The sequence below is a fragment of the Lissotriton vulgaris genome, chromosome 2_1 (assembly GCF_964263255.1).
Source record: "Lissotriton vulgaris chromosome 2_1, aLisVul1.2, whole genome shotgun sequence".
NCBI classification, from domain to species: Eukaryota; Metazoa; Chordata; class Amphibia; order Caudata; family Salamandridae; genus Lissotriton; species Lissotriton vulgaris.
Genome location: NC_141687.1, coordinates 664,277,230 through 664,301,666, shown reverse-complemented (window position 1 = coordinate 664,301,666; position 24,437 = coordinate 664,277,230). Strand labels below are relative to the sequence as shown.

Here is a 24,437-nt window from a genome sequence, read left to right as displayed (position 1 = left end):
CAAAATTATTGTAACTAAAATATTGCCTGACAGAAATATCATGCATTAAAAACAATGTGCAAAACTATTGACCCAATGTAGTTAATAACAGAATGTCTACACCCTTTATAGTAATATTTTTGCTAACGATACTCTGACATGCAACCTGACATGCGGCCAGTATTTTCGGTAAGTGGTGAAGAAGGAATGCACAGTTCCACCAAACCAATTCAAGAATAATGGTTTGAAAAATTGTTTAAAGTATTCAGGAATTTTGCAAATCCCGTATGACACATGATCACTTACCTTATTTCGTTCAACGAATTTAGTGTGTGACTCAACAACAATGTTTTTACTTGTAGGTGAAAAACCATATCAGTGCGATTTTAAGGATTGTGAGCGGAGATTTTCGCGTTCAGACCAACTCAAAAGACATCAAAGACGACACACAGGTATGTGCACTAGGAATCATTGTTCTTATTTGCTCTCCTCTCCAAGTTTATATAGACAGCATCAACTAGTGTTTACAATGACCTAAAACAGTAGCAGACTATCACACAGAGTAGATCATTCCATTTTACACAACAGTCTACACTTGGAAACAGTGATCATGGCATTTGCAGCGTGAGGAATTTAACTAGTGCCTGTGAAGAAGGGCAAGAAAGAATCACTATCAAATTCAATGAGCGCAGGACTAGAACACAGTGAATGGTTGCTCCAGACAGTTCATCAATCAGTTTTACTGTTCATAGGTATAGTGCAGCGAGGAATAATGGCACAATTTAGATTACGGATAGTGTGTATATTTATATGAAAAGCAGTGGAATTAGCTGCCCCCCTTGGTAGTCCCACCCAAAACTTCCATATGTTAATTTCGATTATTTCCAAACGTTGGATGTCCTTCTCTACCAATAGCTCAGCACCATAGAGCAGCAGATTGATATTTTTCAAAGTGTATGTCTCTCTCAGCATGTCCACGGGGTTGTGGCACAGATCCCTATTCTATCCTGCCAGAACACCCACCACTGTTTTACTCCATGTTTATATAAACCTGTGATTTCATTGGAGGAATTGAAAATAATGCTTAAATTATTTACAGACCTATGTTTTTGTTCAGTCCTTTGTTTCTGTTGAAAAACGTTTCGCAGAATAACAGGAAAATGATCCAAATTATATTTCACTTTTTTCTTGAATACAAATCTCAAAAAGGGAGTGTGTATTTGTTTCTGTCAAACTATGATCTTACATATTTTTATCCCACAATTAGTTTTAAAAAAAAAACTTACTCATATATGGAAATTGCTTATCATTTTCCATAATGTCATCAAATTGGTGAACCGCTCATGGTGTCTTGCCTCTGGGGAGAACGACGCGGGATTCTAGCGCTTTGCAAGCGCCTTCTGAACTCTGCAGGCTGACCTGGGGTGAAAGGATTTGAACTGCTCCACACGCCGAGGGACTGCGAGGTCGAGCATACTCGGTGTTTCACAGCTGCTGCCTCTTCCCTCGGCGTCCCCGCCCCCCTACCCGGTCACTACAAATACTTTTCGCGGCCCCCGCTCCGCGGGTGCCGCTCATGGGGTCTTGCCTCTGGGGAGAACGACGCGGGATTCTAGCGCTTTGCAAGCGCCTTCTGAACTCTACAGGCTGACCTGGGGTGAAAGGATTTGAACTGCTCCACACGCCGAGGGACTGTGAGGTCGAGCAGGCTCGGTGTTTCACAGCTGCTGCCTCTTCCCTCGGCGTCCCCGCCCCCCTACCCGGTCACTACAAATACTTTTCGCGGCCCCCGCTCCGCGGGGGCCGCTCATGGTGTCTTGCCTCTGGGGAGAACGACGCGGGATTCTAGTGCTTTGCAAGCACCTTCTGAACTCTGCAGGCTGACCTGGGGTGAAAGGATTTGAATTGCTCCACACGCCGAGGGACTGCGAGGTCGAGCAGGCTCGGTGTTTCACAGCTGCTGCCTCTTCCCTCGGCGTCCCTGCCCCCCTACCTTCAGTGAATAAAGTTAGTACCTATTCCCGCGACGCGGGACGGGCGCGGGACATAGCCCGGGGCAAGGGCGGGCCCTCTGTGGCCCTCAGAGGCCAGAGGAGGACGGGACGGGCCACTACACTTGGTTCCACCACAGGAGGAGGTACAGTCAGGTGCTAACCTTTCCCTCTCTATCGTTTTGATTTGTACACTGTTGTCTTCGGTATTCTGTCTCCTAACTACGATGTCCATCTGGGAAGAATTGAATGCCATGTGCGGTACAAACTATGCCCAGGATGTATTAACTTCCCCTATAGTGGTTAGAGACATTGAACAAGCAATTTGCACACCCCCCGCATCCCCCGAACCAACTTTCTGCAGCCCCCATTTATCCGCCCCAAACCCAGTCTCACTAACATTGGATAAAGCGGATACTCGATCAAATGACCCCGTATCCCCCCTTCACTTGACCCTACTGGCCCAAATCGAACGAATGTTAAACAGTGCTCTATCACCATTGGTCGCAAAAATTAATGATCTGGGGGAGAGGCTGACCAGGATCGAAAACACTGTAATAAGGTCCCTCCCACAAAATGCCAACACCATGACACCCACATGCTCTACCCTTACTAACACCCATGAAAGGCCTATGATCAATGCTTCCAGTATACTTCCAACTTGTGACCCCCCTCCTACACTACCCACTTTAAGTGGTCGCAACGCTCCTCTTAATCTAAAACATACCCCTCATAGACTTCCAGAAAGAAGGCATCGAATTGACCTACCCCCCGAAGCCGCGCCATACGTTACCGTTCTTTCTGGGGTCCCTGAACTCACCCCGGGTAAACGTGAACTACAGCAGGACCTAATGAATAAAGCCATTTTTTGGATTAAAAACCATAGACATTTACCATCTGTTTTAGACGGCGGGATATTGAGCGTCAGGAGGGTGGGGTGGCTTGGTTCTCTGCCCAAAAATGTTCCGGGAGATCTGATTTTAATTAAGTTTAAACACAGGAACATTGCCCCCTTTTTACGTTCTACCCAGCACAAAGTTGGAGATGGCTCCATCCGTATTTGGGATCTGCATGACTTTTATCCTGGCCCCGGAGTACCAAATTACTACAGTACCTGATGATAAAGGAGGATTCTGTGTATTTTGGATTATGATCTTGAGTAGTTGATTCGCCAAACTGTCTTAGCTTGTCCTAAACAGTCTGTTTTTCTTTTAACTATGCATTGACTTGCTGAATTAATTTTTTGTATGTTTGTATCTTTTTTCTGCTGCTTTTATGGTTTTAAATTCAAAAGCCGAATAAAGCTTACTTGGTGAACATTTAATTTCTCACATGGCACTTAAATTAAATACCGATTTAAGTGAAAATCAAACAAAATTAACACATACTGGCAATGAATATCATCAAGACAAATCAGTATTTTAACAAATCAAATGCACCTTGACAAAAACAAAACATATTTTGCCACCACTGGGAGTGGAAGAAAAACATGACACTTAGTCGATTTGGTCAATATAACACAATTAAGTCATAGCCAATTAGGTGGTAAAATACTGATAATGTCCAGAAAAATAGAAAAAATTCTTATTTAATTAATTTCCAAATGCATACAGCTTCATTAGACCTGTCAAGCATTTGTTGTGGTGAAAGTAACCACGTCTACTTGCTCGTGGAGGGCCACCAGCCATTATTAGAGCTACTTGCTGCCTCAGAGTTTTGGTGAAAGGGCTCCCAATTACAAAGTGGAAGCACTTCCATGAAAACGGTTATGCAGGGCAAATTACTGTGTCATGGTGGCCCACTTGGTATTTTTTCTTTTGCAGAAACATACGCCAAAGTTTATGTTCTGTAAAAATATAAAAGCAGCACACACAGAGTATTCTCATAATCCCCGGTTAATTGTTCCAGCAGCTCTGTGGTGGATGGGCTGCCTACTCATAGGTTCCTGATGGTAGAGTCAGATGAGATTCTTCCAATGGAAAGCTAGCTTGTCCATGCCTCTAAATGAGGTAAGGGAATTGTGGATTTGCAGGGCAAGTGGCCTGCTCATTTACAGCAACTCACCCACTACATCAAACTCTAAATGACCCACACTGTAATTAACATGAATACCATGAACTCCACCAAACTCTAACTGACCCCCACAGTAATTAACATGGATATGTTTAACCTCAGAATTTACCAAAATCTGCACTGATGGTTCTGTGTAGTGAAAACGAAGGGGGATATGTACAATAAAGTGGCGGACCGTCTCGTTAGCCTTCTTGGCTTAACAGGCTCCGTCACTTCAGAAATGCAAGGCTGCACAATATTTACAAAAATGTGGTGCAGCCTTGCCTTTCCCCTTGCAATGGCGTTATGTTTAACAACTTAGCACCAACGCATGCAACCGTGCACCAGAGTGCAAGGGTGTCTGTGTGCAGGTGAGGATTGTGTATGTGTAGGAAGGTGTCCCTTCTTGCATATAATCAATCCTAAAATGCCATTTTGTAACTTTCATGTGTGCTGCTTCGTGCAGCACACATGAAAGTTATAAAATGGCATTTTTTAAAAAAGGTTTGTTCATGTACAGGAAGGGACACCTTCCATGTGTGTTGCTCAAGGCCGCACACATGGAAAAAGCAAAAACGAGGAGAAATAATTAATTTCTCCTTGTTTCGCTAACTTAAGACCAGGATTTCCTGGTCTTAATTTTGGCACTGCCTCCTATGTACGCCATCCTTGTAAATAGGGGGCAGCGTCAAATACAATGGGTGTTGCGGTGTAACGCCCACCACAACACCCACTGCACGCCCCAGCGTGAAAGGGTGCCTTATGTACAAGGCAATGTTAAGCCACGTTATGTGGCTTAACGCTGCCTTGTACATAAGGCAAGGCCCCTATTGCCACGGGAACATCACAAAAAGTGACATTCCCGTGCCAATAGGGGCTTGTACATATCAGCCACGGCCCTTGGAGGGAGTCGCGGTGGGGCAGAAAGGTGGGGCGGGGGAGGGGCAGAGAAGGGAGGGCTAAAAACCAGAATATGGATAATTGGAGCAAAATGCGATGCATACCGCGATACGAAATTCGTTTTATTAATTAAATTGTTTACTTACCTCCAATTATCCATATTCCGGTTTTTAGCACCCCCCACCCTGCCCCTCCACTGCCCCGCCTTTCTGCCCCACCACAACTCCCTCCACGGGGCGCGGCTGGTACATATGCGAGTTGTATTCGTTTTCATTTCCAAAGGGCAGATGCAATGTAGAAAGTCAAAGCATATCCACTTTAAAAATAAGTTTTTGAACACACTTAGAAGATGTGCGCCATACTTCCTAAGGCAATGTGTAAACATAATGCACATTTATTCTAGACCTCCATTGTGAAATTGAGTTTCTCTACAACCTATAGGAATTGGATGAATGAAATATGTGTAGGGTTACGAAAAGGGCTAATGTATTTTGATCATGGATATTTACCTTATGAGAGTTACCTTTTCTTTTTTGCTGCCCTTATATTAGGACGTTATTCCATCTTAGATTGCTCGCACGTAGGTATATAGAAGCCCTTGTGCTGCAAAATGACATATTTCAGAATGTATATGCTAGACATCATATAATACAATCATGCACTGCATTGGAGTCGTCCATTTTTCATTCCCTGTTAGGCTCCATTGTGGAAAATATCACTTTTCTTCCACATCCCCCTTTCTTCTACCCGAGTCTTTGTACCTTCATACCAACCCAGGTACCAAAAAGTACAATTTGTAAATATTAAATATTGATTGACCTTTAACCCTTTAAGTGCTGCCGTTGGCCAACGGTCGTCGCGAGCACTACTTTGCCAGTGCTGCGCACGACCGTTGGCCGGCGGGGCCGCACCCGTTATTCGAACGTTCAGCACTGGGCGCTGAACGTTCGACGTTCCTAAAGTGTTAAGACCAAGATGAACCAAAGCATCAATGATGTGCACCTTAGCAGAAATTCAGAGTGATCCTATCTGTATCCTGTTCATCATTAAAACATTTAACAAATTAGTATCCCTTACCCAGGAATTGATTGGAGTAATAATGAGTCTGCCCCTTGCTCTTGGTGGAAGGGCAATACAACGTGCATAAAGCAATTCTTTTATCTCTTTAGGTGTGAAACCATTCCAATGTAAAACCTGCCAGAGAAAGTTCTCTCGATCTGACCATTTGAAGACACACACCAGGACTCATACAGGTAAAACAAGTGCGTAAACCTTTTTTCACTTTTATTTTTCATTTATTATTTGCCTAACATACAGTATAAAATGTTTATTGACTAATTTTAGTGGGCAGAATTTTAGTGGGCATTTGCCATTTTATTATTATATTTGGGTTAGTGTATCAAATTTGGGAGGGATTAACCTTTTGCATACACAAGATGGGTGGACAAATCCTGTTCCGTGGCATGTTGATAGAATGTTCCTTTCTGTAATAGCATATCAAGGGCTGTTGTTCCTCTTCAGTTGTTAGGTTCATGTCTCTATGGGAGCTGTGAAATTTAAAAAACTATTCTATGAATGACAAGAGTATCCCTGAAAAAATAGAAACTGTCTTTATTAGAAGCATATTTGTATGGAATGAAGTTTGTATTGCTATTTTGAATATGTATGTCCATCAAAGAAATATCAGTAGCAACCAATATATTTTACTAAACACTCTGATCAACCAGTGTAAGAGCACCACAACCGACATTGACCTGAAACTCTGAACATTTCCATACACTGGGATTATATTCCTCATGTCTTATCACTCTCAGTCAAAACTGTACTAAAGAAAGGGATATGAATTGAGAAGCCTTGTTTGATTCATCCTTCTGACTGGAATCAAGCATTGTCACTGTGGATGACATCATTGTTATCTAACTTTATGCTCGATATATTATAAGTAACTCAACAGAAAACTTATTTTAAGAAGAACAGTAAAAGCTAGATCAGTTATATAGATGGCAATCTTTTGAAATTTTCAAGTCAAGTTCATTAATTTAAATAAAGGCCAAGCCTAAATTTTCTATTGCAACTCATTGGACAAAAGAAATATTTTAATAGTGATACAGAAGAAACTTTATACATTTTTATTGAAAACTCTGATTGATTATATACCTACGTATAAATAGACATTTGCCCTTTGCTTAGCCATATGTGTGCATATATGCATGTGTGTGTGTGTGTGTGTGTGTGTGGGTGTGTGTGTGTGTGTGTGCATATATATATATATACACACACATACATACATATCTGTACGTAATATGTATGTATATATCGGAGGATAGATAGATACATACAGATATATGTATGCATTTATGTTATGTTATGTTATATGGGTATTTGTTACGCGCACGACTACTCTTGAGTATCCTGGCGCGGATCATAACCACAGAGAAGTCCTAGAGAGAGCACAGCATTGTATTAGTAGGCTTGATTGAAAAGGTGAGTTTTGAGCAGCTTTTTGAAGCAGTTCAGATCTTTAGTGTCCCTGAGAGTGAACGGAAGGGCGTTCCAGAGGGTAGCTGTTTTAACCGAAAAAGATGAGCCACCCAATCTAGAGCGCTTGAAGCGTGGAATTACCAGCCTGCGTTGAGAAGCCGACCTGAGATGTCGGCTGGGCACGTGAAATGTCACTCTTTTCTTCAGATACGCCGGGCCAGTATCATGTAGGGCTCGGTGAGTGAGAACCAGAGCCTTAAATTGCACTCTTTGGGCCACTGGCAGCCAATGGAGTGTGGCCAGTTGTGATCTTATACTGATGTGTCTAGGGATGCCCAGCAGAAGTCTTGCCGCCGCATTCTGGATAAGCTGCAGCTTGTTTAACAGAAAAGAGGGGGAGCCCAGGTAGAGAGCATTGGCATAGTCCAGTCGGGACAGTATCAGGGCTCTGGCAACTGTTTCTTTGGCCGGCTGGGGCAGGAGAGGGAAAAATCTGCCTAGGGATTTAAGGGTCCCAAAGCAGGCGCCCGTCAGTCTTTTAATCTGCTCTGCAAATCGCAGATCATCATTAAACCAAATGCCCAGATTCTTGGCAGGGCCCCCCTCGGTGAGAGGACGGGGGAAATCGGGAGGCCAAACCAATTCAATAAATTGGTTTGGAAAGTGACCATATAGTATAATTTCCGATTTTCCCTCGTTGCATTTAAGCCTAGCCTGTGCCAACCAAGTGAATACGGCCGCCAGACACCTTTGTGCTGTGGCCGTTTCAGATTGTGTTTTACCCCAAGTGAACAGGAGCTGGGTGTCATCGGCGTAGGCCATAATTTTTGCACCCAGCTTCTCAGCCAGGTAGATCAGAGGGGTCATATAGATGTTAAAAAGAAGTGGGCTCAATGTTGAGCCCTGTGGGACCCCCGTCTGAACTAACCTGGCCGAGGAAGAATGAGGGGGCATCCAAACTTGCTGATACCGTGAGTCCAAAAAGGACTCCAGCCAGGACCAAACGGCCCCCGTGAGGCCGATATCACACACATATATACACAAAAAGAAGGAGAAAAGTAGGGACCCCCTAGGTAGTTTCTAAGTTTTAGATGGAGAGCAGCTCCTTCATATGAGGTACTCTACAACCCCACCAACTTGTAAATCTGATCACCTCAAATGTCTGTTTTTCTAGCAGTGTTTTTAAGCATAGGAGTAGTATAATGCCATTTATGCCAAGCTAGAAAAGTGACAAACTCTTTAGCCATTTTTGCAGCAAAGTCTTTACGCACAGGATTAGCTAGTGCCATCCTGGCCAAGCTGAAAAATGACAAAAGCCTTTTACCGACCTAGGCACATTTCTACAGTTTGGATTGGAAAATACCATTCAAGCTAACCTGGAATGAATAAAAGCAGTACCCAATATATGCATGTATGTACTGGTATCACAAAATACCATTAATAAAACTTTCAACTTCTAGTGCAACACCCACACAGTGTTCCTGTTTTAGTAACAGATGAGCTTCTCTATGACATTTTTTGTTTATATTTCTTTTTTTATTTATGCCATTCTGAGGAAAAGCCCGTAAGGCAAGAACATGATTATGCTGTGGAGAACTCACTGGAGCAACTGAAATAAGGAATTGTAGGTCCTTTAAGTCTAGTCTGACCTATGTAACTAATGTTTATCCACTAGGTAGATATTTGACCCTCACTTACTATGGCTAACTAAAACTGTGTTAGGGTCTGAATGTAACCCTCAGAGCATCATATTGCACAATCTGTAGGTGAGGTCAATGTAGCACCATCCTTGCCCCATTATAATACCGATATCATCATCTATCACGAACTAGCTTGATTCTTTTTGCAGTAACCATAGAGAGTATCCAATATAGTGCAAAGAAGCACTTAAGTTGTGCTCATGCCTTCCATTGATAAACATATGTATGATCTGATGGAATATTTCATACAGGGCGATATACGAAAATTAGTCTCATTTTTAATTGATCTAATAGAAGACTGAAAGCACTGTATGAAAGGCGAGCTGCTCTTAATATGTGTTGTTAAAAATGCATTTACTGCAGTACGATTAGCACTGTGATTCCATCTTCAAGCCGATTTTTATGGACACATTTTCCATAGACCTGAAAATTTACAAAATGTTTAAAACTTTCAAACCTGTAGTGGTAGGCAACCAAAGACACTGATGGATAATGACTCGTGACCAATAATGTTACACTGTTTTATGAATTGATCAGGTCCCAAGTAATACATGTTTTTTTTTAAGCTTATCTTTTTCATTCAAGAAATCCTCATGGTGTTTCCAAGACAACACCATAACAGTAGGTAGTGAAGACTCAGCTGCTTTGCTTGGACTTCGATCAGAACATGTTTGTCTAGTGACTGGTTGCACTTTTTTTTCATCAACAGGTGAGAAGCCTTTTAGCTGCCGATGGCCCAGTTGTCAAAAGAAATTCGCCAGATCAGACGAATTGGTTCGCCACCATAACATGCACCAGAGAAACATGACCAAGCTTCAGCTTTCTCTTTAAACATCATGAAATATAAACTCCACCCAGATGGAGCAAAATGGACTACTGCAGTGAGGGCTAGGCATCCTCATAGATTCCCAAGAGAGGGATGCTGATGCAGGCCATGATGCGGAGTCAGGAGGACTAGTTAACGGAATAGCATGGTTCCACTCAGTTTTTGATTTGTCGAGGAGCAAGCATCATTTAACGCTAGTTGGTGACCATGCGTCAAAAAGTAATACTTAAATCTTTATTTTTTGCATTCTGTTGCTGCTTGGCCCGTTCTTCTGGTTATGCACAAATTGAAAAAAAAGCATTATCTAGTTTGTTCAGTTCTCTGGAGATGACCCACTCCCTTTGCTGTATTTCATTCCATCCTGTAATCTTTGTGTACCTGTTTGTCACATTTTGAAGATGCTAAGACAAAACCTAGAACAGGCCTCAGTTCTTCTGAATATAGTCATGCAGGTATTCAGTGTTTTAAAGTATGCTGTAAACTACGTTTTGTCAAAAGTATTTTTTAATAACTATAAAGAAAGAGTAAAAGAAACAACTTTTGCTAATTTTCTGAGAACCTTACCTTTCAGTTACATTGATAGTTCCTAAATTCTACGCAGTTCTTCAAAAGAACTCCTTTTAGTGGATGACATCCATTTATATTGGATGTCAACAATGCAGCATGGGAGGTATACACTAAGTCTCTATAATTATATATAAATGTATGTATTATAAATTCAGTCACTGTAGCCATTAGGGTGTTTTGGAAGGCTGCACTGGTTATGTGGCCAAAGAGGTGTAAACAGTGAAATGAATTAAAAAAAAGATGGCAGAAGGCTGGTCCGTGATTTTCATTAACAGATTTCATTTCATTTGATATAAATAACTTAAGGAATGTCTGTGTACACGTGTTTGTGAACATAAGACCTTACTAGTGTAAGGGACTATATATATTATTTCTGGGCTTTTGTGTAGAGGGAAGTGTAATTTTTACTAAGAGGTGCTTGAATTATTGTGTATATAAGTAAATATATATATATATATATCTGGTAATGTACTTTTGTTAGTAAAACCGGAAACTAAATCATATGATGAATCACGTTTTAGAGGATATTTCTATGACAACATATTGATAATGCTACAGATGTAACCTGCGTTTTTTTCAGTGCACTTTTTGTTAAGCCCCACTTAAAGGGGTACACTGACATTTCCACAGTCTTCGGAATTGGTCATGAGCAAGTGTATATTTAAAATTTTGCCATGTGTTACTAAACATTTTAGATACTTCAGTGCCACCAGCATATGAGGATCTTCAAATATTCTTTTAAGCTTTAGTGTGCCCAGACTTCTCTGCATTATAATTTTATTCAAGCTTAATCATGTGTATTGATGTATTAGCAAATGCCCTGCTCAATGTTTAAACAATTACATTCATTATCTGTAAAAACAAGACCCACTGTAAAACAGAAAAGTCGCATGTAACACAAAATGCAAGTGTTTAGCGCAATAGTCTTAGTGAGAACCATTTAAGAAAATCAAAGACTGTCATGTGTTAAACACAAAGACACGTAGTTAAATTACCCTATTCAACATCTTTCATTATGTACAAGAAGAACAAGTCGCTCCTTTTACTTAAAGCGTTTAGAACTGAGACCACTACCTAATCGGAAACTGGGGTGAATTAATTCTACTGGCTTTACAATCAGGGGGTCTCCCAAGGTGTCTCTGAATGCACAAAAGAAGGTCACATTTTCCAGGTCAGGTAATTCATTTAATTTATAATCTGACCAAACGAGTTTTTGAGACTAATGATGTTTCTGGCAGCATTCTATAATTTGAGAAGCCCTTTCCAACTTCAGCTAATGCCATAGCTTTTTTGTTTCACTCTGTGACTTTAAATGTATGCAGGCCTGCTTGGATGACGACCAAAAGGAACTGAACAGCTTGACTTACATCATGTTTATATCCTCCTTCTCATCAAACATTCCGGATGTGTCAGCTTAAATGTGTTTTTTACAGAAACAGGAACAAACTGGAGATATCACTGTTGCAGTTTTAAGGAATCTATCTCATTTCGCTAAAACAGCTTGAACCTGATGAAAACTGAGCAACAGAAATTGCTACAAGTACTGTCTGTTTTTACCATGCATATTGCATCACTGATTAAACTTTGGCTGTTGTGACTCATTGTAATTTGTCAATTTATCTTTTACCGGAGAAAAAAAAACAATGTCTCTTGAGAGGTGCATAACAAGAGTGGGAATTTGGGCAGAGTATCAGAGGGAAAAGTTTGAGATTTAATTTTGTCTTTAAGTTGGTTAAACACCCTATTTAAAGATAGTGCTGTATTCTGCTTCAATGTGCTATATAGGAGAAACTCCATAATTTAGCTTGCTATTTACTTGTCAGGTTAATTGCCGGAACGTCCCCACGCAAAGAGGGGCAACGTAGATGGTAGTTACTTTTAGACCGGGACCTTTCAAATAGCTTTTTGACCCTTTTACCCACTAGCTTTTTTGAAAAAGCTCTGGCCCAGAATTTTTTCTCCTATTACGACTAAAATAAACCTAGAATTTCTAGAACGCAAGATGGCATTTTACATGCATTTTACCATTGTGCTAATCATCTACACGAGCCCTCTGTGAGACTAGAAGACCAGACGTCATTGGGCAATATAAGACAAGTGGAAATACATTTTTTATATCTGGTTTAGAAAGAGCTTTAGTTATTTCACCAGGTTCATGTTTGTAAAACCTGCACACATGTGTATGTACCTACAATGGGGGTTTCAGCCTTCTTCATCCATTGGCCTATTCAACCATTGGTTTCTTTTAGTAACATTCCCATTTTGGTTCTGCTAATCGCAAAATACGGAACGGGGCAATGGGTCAGCCCACATCACCCACTGTCTGTTTTCCACAGTGAGTAATAATAGTTTGCCTGATCACACTGCTGTCAGAAAAGGGTTTGGACGCCAGTTCTTGTGCCTGACACGATGGGGCACTTCCTTATTTTTATATTTTTAATCTTTTGCCCAGATTTATTTTGATATATGTTTGTAAAAAAAATAACATGCTTGCCCAGGCCAGACAAATTGACTTTACCAATGGTTGTTCAATGACGAAATGTGTTGTGAGCTCCATGAAGCAACTGGGTACATGGACCCGAGCATGAGCTCATCCAGAATGGGTTCACTATGCGCAAATGAGGGCCAGGGGCCCAATTCAGACAATCTATGTTTCTGTGTAAGCACTGGGGAAAAGCAGTAGCGGCACTCGTATTGCGAGGCGGTGGGGCAGGAGAACACAAACAAAAAAAACAGGATTATGAACAAAGAAAATAGCACTTACCTGATCCGACGGCCGCCACCTTGCTCCCGATCCTCGTATCCATGAACAGCTGCACCCTGCACAGGGTCCCAGCTCCCAATCCCAGTGCTGCTCTCATGCTGAGAATACTATACCCAGCATGAGAGCAACACTAGGATTGGTCTGAGCGCCCTGGTTCAGCGTTCAGACATGGACTATGAGCCTTTGTTGGTTCTCCACCCGGCTGTACAACACAGCTCGGGTAGGAGGCCGTCCTGTGCACCTAGCAGTGCCTACCCCTCCTCCCTGGTGCTGTTGCGTCAGTAGGGATGGCCGCAACCCACCCTTGGCTCGCAGTCTGCAGGACAGCAAATAAAATAATAAAAATATTTTATTATCATTTTATCTTTGTCCTTTGCCTCTTCTGGTTTTCAGCAGGAGCGGCAACTCTCCTCCACCATAAAAGAAGAGCCGCCCCTAGTGAAAAGGCAGACCATGGACAAGGATCGATAAACTTAACTGCAAGGGGTTTTTAGCTCTGTGAATGTGGCCCTAAATTCCCAGTAAGGGTGTAAGAAGTTTTATCCAGCACCAACACTTGCTGACCGTCCACAAGAGCATGGTGCACATGTGCCAACACTGTCATTAAATGTATGTACACTTTGGACAGTAGCTGGAAGAGAGCCTGGAACACCTTCAATCAGAGTAACGGTGCATTTCTTCATGCCCTCTCGTAACCCGTTCACTGCTTCTGTCGTCCAACGGCCGTCACAAGCACTACCTCCATAGTGCTGCGTATGTCCTTTGGCTGACGTGGCCCCACCCATTAAATAGAACGCTCCATATCGGAGTGGAATGTTCAAAGCAGCAAACGGGTTAAAGGGTTTTCTGTAGCAGCACGAAAACTCCAGCGGTGGGCAATAATTTTAGGAGGGTGGGGGTGGATGGAACACACATGCACACCTGCTCACACCCATACATTCACACACGCACGTACACACACATCTATTCACAACACTCACTACTAAATATCCATACATACCCTCATGCAGGCACACACCAAATATTAATTAAAAAACAATTCGTAGGGAGGAGCTTCGCTGCCAACCAAGATGGCCGCGTGAGCTCGGAGCTCCGAAGACCTCCCGATCCTCCGAATTGATCCTGCTCTCTATCCTGTCCCACGATAGTGGGAATCGGTAGTTAAGCCGGGCCTGATGCAGCGCCCGTTTTCGGAATGAAAATTGGACATTCCTGGCCTTAGTGGCGTCGACGACTCCCGGAGGCTCCTCCCGCATCGCTTGTGCCGAGGTGGGCTGTAGCGGTGCCCCTACGGAGTTCCTCCCTGCCAGAGCTTCTCCGTCCCAGAGGTGTGCTCCTGAGCTCCGATCGCCTTGCTGGGCGATCCTAGACCTGGACCTTGGGGACATTAAGGTGCACATTGGACGTGCCCCGCGGGACTCTTCGGCCCCTGGCATCCCCCTTGTCCCGTGATTGCCAACATGGTGGGCAAGGGTGGCTCGGATGTGGGCAAGACTCCGCGGGTTAGCAGGAAACCATCTCATTCCCAGTCCACTATTCCTGAGCGCTTCTCCCAGTTTAAGGGATCACCGGGGCAGGTGGTTCGCGCAAAAGACCCGAGGGGAGATGAGTCGCCAGACGACTCCGAGATAACGCTCAGGGACGTCATGGGCGCGATATCGGGAGTGAGGTCGGAGGTGCACACACTTCGCGAGGAGCTGTCCAGCAAGGTCGACTCCTTGAAAATTGAACTTAATCTCATCAGGACAGACCTCGGGAAAACGAATGACCGGGTGAAATCTCTGGACCTTAAGACATCCAGTCTGGTCACGGATGTATCCGACATCCAGACGGAGGTGCGCAACCTGAAGATGGCAAATGGCGTGCTGGCGCGTCGGTTGGACGAGTTCGAAGGCCGCGCGCGGCGCCAAAATGTTCGCATCACCGGAGTACCGGAAAAGGCAGAGGAGGACTCGACTGAACTCTTTGTGGAAGACCTGGTGGTGAAACACTTGCAACCGGGGGGTCTGAGCAAGTTCTTCTCGGTGGAGAGGGCCCACAGGATCCCTGGTGGGCCGCCCAAGTCGGGAGCTACCCCACGCCCCATCATCGCGCGGCTGTTCAATTATAGGGACAGAGACGCTATCCTGCAGACATCGAGGACCGCGGGCCCTCTCCGTTTCCAGAACTCGGAGGTGAACTTTTTCCCGGACTTCACCCAGGCCGTACAGAAACAGCGGCAGAGCTTTACCGGGGTGAAGCGGCGACTTCGGGAGATGGGCCTGCGATACTCTATGCTCTATCCGGCCAAGCTTCGCATTGAACGGGACCACCGGACTTTCTTTTTTGACTTTCCGGATGACGTGGGACACTGGCTCGACACCCTGCCACAGGAACGGCCTGAATCGACCGAACAGACGGAGGAAACCACCGGAGGCGCGGCACCACAGGAGTGACTTTCTTGACTATTTGTCTTCCGAGATCTGGGTAGCCGTGAGGTGCTTTGGCCTTTGCCATGGTAGCTTAAATTGACTCATTTTGTTATTGATATGGGGGGTGACGGGGGGGATGGGATGCCTCCTTTCTCCTTCGTGGGCTTTTTGTAGGTTAGTTAAGGGGCGACAGGCACACTGCTAGTTGGGGTGGATTTTAGTCTGATGCAGGGGTGCAGGGTGGGGGGTAGTTGGGGTGTGTGTTTCTTTTGTATTTTCTTTCTGTCTTGCTTCTTATTCTGGCTGAGGAGCCTTTGGTTTGTCTTTTTGCTATGGCGGGCGCTGATGTGGGTGGGGGGGGGGACGCGGAGCGTCCTTGATGATGGGGGGTAAATTACTTCATTTGCTGAGCTGGAATGTAAACGGGTTGGGGGATCGTATTAAGAGGGGCGTTGTGTTACAAATGCTTAAGCGTTGCTCGCCGGATGTCATTTTATTACAGGAGACGCACTTGGTGGGGCACGCTTGTAAGGCCTTGAATAGACGGGGTTACAAAATGGTGGCTCATGCGGGTTTCTCCTCGGGCTCCAGGGGGGTGGGCATCATGGTGCGCGCGTCTCTTCCGTTGGAGGTGGAGTCTGTCCTGGCTGATGATAGGGGCAGATACGTGGCACTGGTGGGTAAATGGGAGGGCCGCACGCTAGTTTTGGTTTCGGTTTATGTTCCCCCGGGGTTGCAGGAGACCACATTCAGGGACCTGGGTGGCGCCATTTTAGGTCTTCCTGAGGGACTGTTACTGGTGGGTGGCGACTTTAATTCGGTTGTTTCAGGGGATCTGGACCGCTTTCCTTCCAGGGATCTTCGCCCTTCCCAGTCCTGGATGTCTGATTTTGTGTGTTCCATGGGGATGGTTGATTGCTGGCGTTTGCTCCACCCTACTCAGCGACAGTATTCCTTTCTCTCGGGTGCTCATGGCAGCTTTTCTAGGCTGGACTACGTCCTGGCCCCGGCGGCCCAGGCACAGACTGTTTCCACCGCGCGCCTCCTGGCCCGCGGCATCTCGGACCACTCTCCGGTCTGGGTCTCGTTTGACTTTCAGGTCCCTGCGTCTTCGCGAGTGGCCCCCATTAACCCCTGGTACTTTCGCGACCCGAAAACCCGATCTCTCCTGGCCAAGACTATGGACCGGTACTTTGCTGAAAATACTGGCTCCGTTGCCTCTGCCGTTTCCCTCTGGGAGGCTTTCAAGACGGTTCTTCGTGGCGAGGCCTTCTCCCTGATTGCTGAGGCACGCCGCCGCCGCGACGAAGACGTGGTGCGGCTGGAAACCGATCTCGCAGACTTGAACGCCCGGCTGGCACTGGGCCCGTCCCCTGACCTGATCCATGCCATCTCGCTTAAGCAGTCCGAACTCCGAGCCACCGCCACTGACGCAGCGAAGGCTTTGAGCAGGGAACAGCAGGGCAGAATATACGATTCCGGCGACAAGGCCGGTAAGCTCCTGGCCTGGTTGGACAAGCGGGAATTGGCGTCCCGGGTGGTCCCGGAGTTGGTGGGTGAGGATGGTTTAACCTTGACGGACCCGGCGGCCATAGCCGGGTCCTTCGCTGAATATTTTGAAAGAGTTTATACCTCCGCGACTCCCCTACCGGAGTCCGCCTCGGCCTCATTTCTGGATGACATTGACCTCCCCTGCCTCTCTGATCTTGAGCGTGAGGACATGGATCGCGACCTGACGGATGACGAGGTCGCTTTGGCGATCCGCTCATTGCGTTCTGGCAAAGCACCGGGTCCCAACGGTATCCCGGTTGAGTTGTACAAACTGAAGGCGGATGCGCTGGCCGCACCGCTGCGCAAAATGTTCCTCGAGGCCTGCGCGCAGGGGGAACTCCCCCCCGATCAGAGACTCGCCACTATTGTGGTGATTCACAAGGAGGGGAAACCGCATAACTTGCCCCGGTCCTACAGGCCCATTTCGCTGCTTAACGCTGAACCCAAGATCTTGGCGAAAGTGCTGGCCAATCGGCTGGTGGGCGTGATTACAGACCTGGTACACCCGGACCAGTCCGGGTTCATACCGCACCGGAACACTGCACTTAACTTGAGGAGGCTCCACGCAGTTATGGCACGCGCCCACTTGCTTAGCGAACCGGCGGTCCTAGCCTCGCTTGACGCTACTATGGCCTTCGACTCCTTAGAGTGGAACTACTTGTGGGCAGTATTGGCCAAACTGGGCTTCGGGCCCTCCTATATTGGTTGGGTCCGACTGTTATACTCGGCACCGCTGGCTAATGTGGCTGTTAATGGTAGGCTTTCGGCCTCCTTTACGCTGCACAGAGGCACCAGACAAGGCTGCCCGCTCTCGCCGCTCCTGTTTGCGCTAGCGCTAGAGCCCCTAGCGGCAAGGCTTAGAACGCACCCTGATGTTTCGGGGATCACGTGGTCGCCTGGCTTTGAGGACCGCGTGTCGCTTTACGCGGACGACATCCTCCTCTATCTCACCTCCCCTTGCCGCTCGCTCATCGTGGTCTTTGACCTGCTGGGCTCCTTTGGATCTTATTCGGGACTGGTGATTAATTGGTCTAAATCCTCACTGTATACGCTGTGTGGGGATACTCCACGCCTCCCCCGTGGGTGCTCGATTCAGGTGGCCCAGCAGGGCTTCCGGTACCTGGGCATCTACATATCGCGCGATCCCCGCGTCCGATACACGCGTAATCTTCTGCCACCGCTCGAGCGCCTGCGGAGGGATGTCGAGATCTGGAAGAAACTGCCTATCTCTTTGATGGGCAGGGCCGCATTGTTCAAAATGATGGCATTGCCCCGCTTCCTCTACGCATTGCAGAACTCTCAAGACCCGGTCCCGACCAAATATTTCGGTGAGATCGAATCCCTGCAGCGGACACTGCTGTGGGATGGGCGGCCGAGAATCTCGTTACTCAAATTGACTATTCCCTGCTATGACGGTGGTATTGCACTGCCGGATATGCGGCGGTATTACTGGGCATCCCAAGTTGCGGCGGTTAACCATGGCCTTTATGGCCCTGCGGTCAGTCCGGGCTACGCCATGGATCGGTGGCTGGTTAACGACGGCAACTATTACCGGGCTCTTTACTCCAGGTCGTTGGATCGTAGATTGACGGGCCCCACTAGAACAACGGTGCGCGTGTGGCGTGCGGTCACTGACACCCTCGGCTGGAAAGATAAGGTTACTCTGGCCACTCCCCTGTACGATTCGGACGTGTTGGGGAAACTGTGGAAGACCAAAGGTTTTGACCGGTGGGATACCATCGGAATATCTAAAGTTGGAGATATGGTTGCGCGGGGCAGGATTAAGTCGTTTGCCGAGCTGCAGCTCGAGTACCGGCTGGCATCGACGGAATATTTCCGACACGCCCAACTCAGACACGCTCTTTCCCCCCACGTGCCGGATGGTGGCACCATTCCCGAATCGTCGCCCCTGGAGGATAGGGTGCTGGACGGCTACATGCCGGACAGCGCCATTTCCCTGACTTATAAGAAACTGATCAACGTGAGGGTGGACTTGCTTGAACGACTGAGGATGCACTGGGTGAATGATGGCATTGAAATGGATGATGAGGAATGGCAGTCGGCTGCCTCCTCCCCCAGAGAGGTGGCCATATCGGCGCGGTTCCGTCTGGTCCAGCTGAAAATCTTCCATAGAGTGTATGTAACTGGCCCCAGGCTCATCCACATGGGGCTTTCCACGGATGGCCTGTGTCGGCGGGGTTGTGGTATGCTTGCTACTTTCCTGCACATCATCTGGGAGTGTCCCGGTGTGGCTCGGTACTGGAAGCGAGTGCATGAGGTGATGGAGGAGGTGACTGGTGTGGCCCTGCCGGCCGAAGCTCGACGTTGCCTCCTCAATGTGTGGTGTCCGAATGATTACAATGTGGCCCAGACCCGATGGGTCACCCTAGGCAACATGGTGGCTAAGAGGGACATTGCCCAGAAGTGGGGTGCGTCCGCTCCCCCCTCCCTTAGCCTTTGGGAGACCAACATGGACTGGTGCATGTTGCGGGAGAAAACAGTGTACGTGGCCAGGGGCAAGCCTAAACTGTGGAGATCAGTGTGGGGTGCCTGGAACTCATATCGGGGCGACTTGTGCGAACCCCCGCTGGAGCCGGACCCGGAAGTCCAGCCCTCCCCATAAACAGCAACCCTTCCCGTGATTCCAGACGGAACATCCTGTTGTGATACCCCCCCATTACTTTGTGCTGCACTTGATATTCTGATTTGAGTTGGGTGTGCGGCCCCCGGCCCCCTCCCGCTGCGCCCCTTCAATACTTCTGCACTGTCCTCAGCCACTTTCTTCTCCTCTTTCTTCCTCTCCAACCTTTCTTCGTGCCTAGGCACTTTGCTCTTTGAAGGCCTTCCGGGGCCCTCCTACTCTTTGGTTTTCCTTCTTAAGTTGTTACTTCTTGAAAATTAAACCTGACTGCTTCTGCGCACTGTTTTTGTACATGAACCTACCAGCTACTGCAATGCTGCCTGGCCTCCGGGATGTATGGCTGAATAGCGGTGTACTTTTTCTATAAATAAAGGTTTTTCAAAAAAAAAAAAAAAAAACAATTCGTACTCAGAGGTCCCAGGAGGGTTGGGACTGCTGCCTACTCTGATTGGCTTACCTAAGGTCAGCCATGAGAGGAGGCAGCAGTTCCTCTCCATTACAGAGTGGAATGGGGTAAGTGAGAGTTGCTGACCCCACCCAACTTTGTGATGGAGATGGTATCCTTGCATTACAAATGGTGCAGAATTTATATCTAATAAGCTGTCTACTTTAATATTTACACTTTGTCCTACATTGTTTAAACAACTGTAAATCATTCACCTTCTGTTGTCTTTTAAGCCTCCTTTGTCTGTTTATATGGTATTCGTCCACCTGGGCTCAGAGTGTCATCCGGAACAAGGGCAAGTTTACAGTGAATTTGCATAATAAACAGTTGGGGGCAAAGTCGGACTGGGACAGAACACAGGTCCAGGCACTAAAATAAAATTGGCACCCATTAGCAGATTCAATAGCTAACAAAAGTGGACCACTTTGTAAATAGAGTGCTTTCGAATTTGTAAAAACACGCTGTATAGGTGTTTTGCAAGGTATGGGAGTCTGCCTGCATATGTGCTTGATACTGGCAATGCTAGTGGTAAAATCAGAGAAATCATCAGTGCAAACCAGCACTCCAGACCATCAGCAGGCTCAAAAACAGCCAAAAAACGGTACACATAATGACCTGTCAGAACAGCCTCTCGGGGACTGTCTGATTGCCCTGTAGCCCATTCCAACCCTGAATAACAGGTATCCAAATGATGTTCTTTTACCTTACAGAGAGATTATTACATGGCACCAGTCTTCTTCTAGGGCTCCACATTTTACTCTTTGCAGCAACTCAAGTCCTTTTGGTTCCAGAACCTCTGGTGGATGATGTCAAGAGTGGACACTTATCAATGCAATTCACATCACTGTAGATCTTTTGCAGAGTGAAAAGACTTAAAGTGTTCAACTACTGAAATACCAGAATAATTGAGTCGATCTACATTATTCTCTCCCATTTAATATTTGGGAGAGGAGTTGGCCTAAGGGCTAGGGTGTTGGACCTCGGACCTGGGGAACTGGCTTCAAGTCTTGGTAACGATGCTGAACATCCTGTGATTCTGGGCAAATCACTTAATTTCCCCGTGCCTAACAAAAATGAATGTGTGTCCTCATGTAACGTAACTGGTGCTATGTAAAGCACTCTGATACCCAATTCAATTACCGGTCAAGTTTGCGCTATATAAAACTGCAAAAAAAACTTTTTATGTCTCAGTTATCTGCAACACATCTTCTCTGTTTTAACTGGAGTGGTGGCTTCCAACCTGTGTTATTTCTGGTGATCGTTAAGCATCTAGAGGACAGATGACTCTCCTTAAAGCTGCACTCATTCTAGCTCAATAATCTGGGCAGGACAAGGGAAGGTGAATTGTTGTTAAATATAGTTATAAATCCATGTCGTAATGAGCTTCAACTTGGTTTTGCCAGTGATTATCTTCTGCCATTCCTCAGAAAAATTAGGTACCAAACTCTACGTTGCTATATTATGACAGTTTAGGGTACTGCCCAGCCTCCTCTGTTATATCCCAAAAGTGATACTAACCGATACATCCACAATTACTGTTGTTGTCACCATACACTTTGTTGGTTTAGTGCTTTTGAGACACCGTTGAGTCAGTCATGTGAGTCTGAAGAATTCAGTACAACATAGTGTTTGTACATTTATAAGGGTTTTTCAACATACACACATTAAAATCTATTTTACCTTGATTTGTGAGAGAAAGTGCAGCTCATCTCAGGACTCATGCCATTCACGATTTCACTGAGGCTATTGCAATAATTCAACTCATGTAAGGTTGAATATCAGAGCATCAAGTATAAAAAAATTGGGTAGCAAAACATTATGTCCCAAAAATGGACTACCAAAATATCATGACGATAAAAGTGTGGCAGAAAAATCAACATCACTCAAGTAAATTTAAAGAAACTGTGGTATTTGTGTGAAGCATTTAACGAAAGCCACATTGATCGTTGGGAGCCCTGGCAACCAGCATATCCCAAGGCTTTCTCAATTACATAAATGATTACATTTACTATACTGTTCAAATGAAATATATGTAATCTGATACAGCCAATATGTGGAATACTGTGGCAAAACGAGGAAGTAGTGCAACACGTCCTGATCACACACTGATCACGAGCTTTATCAAAAATCATTGATTAGTGAATATCATTAGTAGCACAGTAACAGTGCACCTTTCTATCAGTCGCGGCCGGTGCAGGTAAGAACGGTGAGGTGGTGAGGTGGGGCAGAGTCAACAGACAAGGGAAAATAACATTTAAAACAAGAAAACCATTTACCTTGCGCCTGCTGCATTGCCAACTCGGCAATGTGGGAAGTGCAAGATAAGTGGTTATCTTTTCTATAAATTTAGTTTTCCCTTATCATCACCTGTTGACTCACCCCACCCACCCCACTGCCCAACCACTCTTACCTGCCTTGGCTACCACTTCTTTCTATATATATGGCTATCAAAATACATGTTGTGGGTGTGTCACCTCAACAAGCAAGTTCCAGCAAAATCTATCTGATCTCTTGTTGTAAGTCATCGGCTAAGTTACCAAACGATTCGAGTAAACTGAAACCGCATCTACTTCTCCAATCTATTGGGACTATCGTTCTACCTCCAAACTTATCCCTGCCCATCCTTGCATAAAACCACATCAAAAGTTAGCAAAGCTATACGTCCTAATCGTTCCTTCAAACCATACCCTTCCCCTTACTTCACCTACCATTGCTCTTAGGCATTTTGCTCAGCTAATGCCATGGCACTTTGATTCTAAATATAATTTTCTCCTCCATAATGCCCAATTTTAAGACATAATGAACGTATCATCCCATTTAATTATCAATATGCATCATTAGGTTGATCATTTTCTGCTCCTGTTCTTCCTTCAATTTCATTACCATTTGCCTTGCTGCTGTAATTTCTATCTTGTTTAGATTCTTACTAGTTTTCATAATTAAATATTTTATTAAGCGCATAAGCAACTGTACAACCACAATAGCAGCTATAACTCCACCTACAGTTACAAGCACTATCTCTAATCGGTGAGCAGCCAGCTGTCTAACTGACCACTTATCCTTTCACACAGTGCTGGATTCAATACCTCATTGAATTCTTTAACCTTCTTCTGGATGTCATATCTTGTGTTCAGAACATTCACAGAATGATCAGGAACATAAATGCAACTTTCTGGTCCAACTGTATTACAGACACCACCCTTGGTAGCCAGGATAAAATACAGTGCCATCATATTCTCAATTGCTGTGTCCTTCACAGTGGTTCTTTCTGAAGTCATATTGTCCATAGCATTTGTGGCGGAATTAGCTATTTGTTAGCAACCCCTAGGAACATGTGCTTAAACTCAACAAATATTTGCATTAAACACATGCTGGTACCTTGATACCATGTGTACAAAAACATTTTAATGAAATGTAGGATCTTGCAGTTCCTCCGTTGTTTGTACATCTCTTTGTTGTCTGTCTGCAATGCACAAAGAAGATTGAACCATGTGTACAAAAACATTTTAATGAAATGTAGGATCTTGCAGTTCCTCCGTTCTTTGTTGTCTGTCTGCAATGCACAAAGAAGATTGAACTTCCAACACATAGACACATTGTCATACAATCCAGCGCCCACCATGATTCTAAAGAACATGGTTTCCTTTTTTTTAACAGTCCAGCACCACGGCTTAACAGGTGACCAATTATTATTTTATTCCTTTTCACCTCCTCAGAATGCTTTGAAGGCAACACGGATGCCCTCAATAGCCTCGCATTGAACTGCATTGATCTGATTACAAAATCAAACTCTTATCCCCAATACATTAAATCTGCCACTACAGAAAATAGAACATGTGGACATGTGATTGTTGTTCTGGAGATACACTTTGAATAGAACTTGAATAGTGAAAAGTAATTTCACATGTGTTTGTCCATGTCAACCAAGTGCTCCTTGCATAAGTTCATAGGTCATGGAATCATTGTTTTACCTCCTTCTGAAATTATATATGACTACTTCAAGCAGAAATGTATGTTTCAAGGTAGCTTATGATACTTACATGGAACCTATAATACACCACTACATAGACTCCACCTTAGATTGGCTTTGTCTATTGGATTTGGGTGTATCACTGAGAGCTCCAAGAAG

At 45.2% G+C, this 24,437-nt stretch overlaps 1 protein-coding gene across 6 annotated transcripts in view; it reads left to right on the top strand.

Annotated features, from left to right (window-relative positions):
* WT1 (WT1 transcription factor) overlaps positions 1-12,100 on the top strand; it is a 273,662-nt gene extending 261,562 nt beyond the window's left edge. For 4 of the 6 annotated variants that reach the window (XM_086955847.1, XM_086955844.1, XM_086955846.1 and 1 more), the window contains 3 exons: positions 342-431; positions 6,092-6,184; positions 9,813-12,100. In XM_086955847.1, the coding sequence (XP_086811973.1) occupies positions 342-431; positions 6,092-6,184; positions 9,813-9,934 (305 nt within the window). In that variant the 3' untranslated portion in view covers positions 9,935-12,100. The remainder of the gene's footprint in view (positions 1-341; positions 432-6,091; positions 6,185-9,812) is intronic. The other 2 variants (XM_086955848.1, XM_086955845.1) reach the window with 1 other exon arrangement.
* Positions 12,101-24,437: the final 12,337 nt, after the last annotated feature.